Source organism: Myotis davidii, unplaced genomic scaffold (assembly GCF_000327345.1).
Source record: "Myotis davidii unplaced genomic scaffold, ASM32734v1 scaffold329, whole genome shotgun sequence".
NCBI lineage: Eukaryota > Metazoa > Chordata > Mammalia > Chiroptera > Vespertilionidae > Myotis > Myotis davidii.
This window is the reverse complement of record NW_006300374.1, coordinates 2,146,235-2,146,803: the sequence shown is the minus strand read 5'-3', so window position 1 is coordinate 2,146,803 and position 569 is coordinate 2,146,235. Positions and strand designations below refer to the sequence as shown.

Below are 569 nucleotides of genomic sequence, written 5' to 3'. Positions count from 1 at the left end.
CTCCTCCGCGGGGGCCTGCGCCAGCTCCAGCCCCGGCTCCTGGCTTTCCAAGGGCTCCATTGGCAACTCGGCTCCGGCTCGGTCTCCTCTGGATGCCGCCCGGGCTCCCTCCATCCCGGGCGCGGAGCCACGGAGAGACGCACGGTACAGCTCACCTGGGCTCAGGTAGGGGTCCGTTTCGCCTCCCGGGTCGGGATTGGTCCAGCTGACCGGCTGAAGTTGTCGAACCACGCCCCTCCCCGGGGTGCCACACCCTCCAACCAGCTCCCCTCGGGGATTGGCTGCAATTGGATTGGCCACGCCCCCCAGGTCCCCGGCCCTTCCTTCGCCAGGCACCGGGGAGTGCGGGGCGGAAGGGCCTGGGTGAGCGGTTTTCCGGGGAAGGTCTGGGAGCAGCTTTCAGAGAGAACCCGGAGCCCCGCCTGCCTCTTCGCTCTTCTTTGTGCTGAGTCCCACGCACTTCCTCTCCCACCCCAGCCCTCAGCCTCCGGCGCATTTGGAAAGTTACAACTTGGGCGGGGCGGGTTGGTCAAGTCTTGCAGAGATCCGCAGACCCCAGAAAAACCAGG

The 569-nt window shown here is 67.3% G+C and overlaps 1 protein-coding gene across 1 annotated transcript in view; it reads right to left on the bottom strand.

The window, feature by feature from the left end:
* KLRG2 (killer cell lectin like receptor G2) overlaps positions 1-569 on the bottom strand; it is a 9,783-nt gene extending 9,214 nt beyond the window's left edge. The window contains exon 1 of the mRNA XM_006777137.2: positions 6-569. Within this exon, the coding sequence (XP_006777200.1) occupies positions 6-114 (109 nt within the window). The 5' untranslated portion in view covers positions 115-569. The remainder of the gene's footprint in view (positions 1-5) is intronic.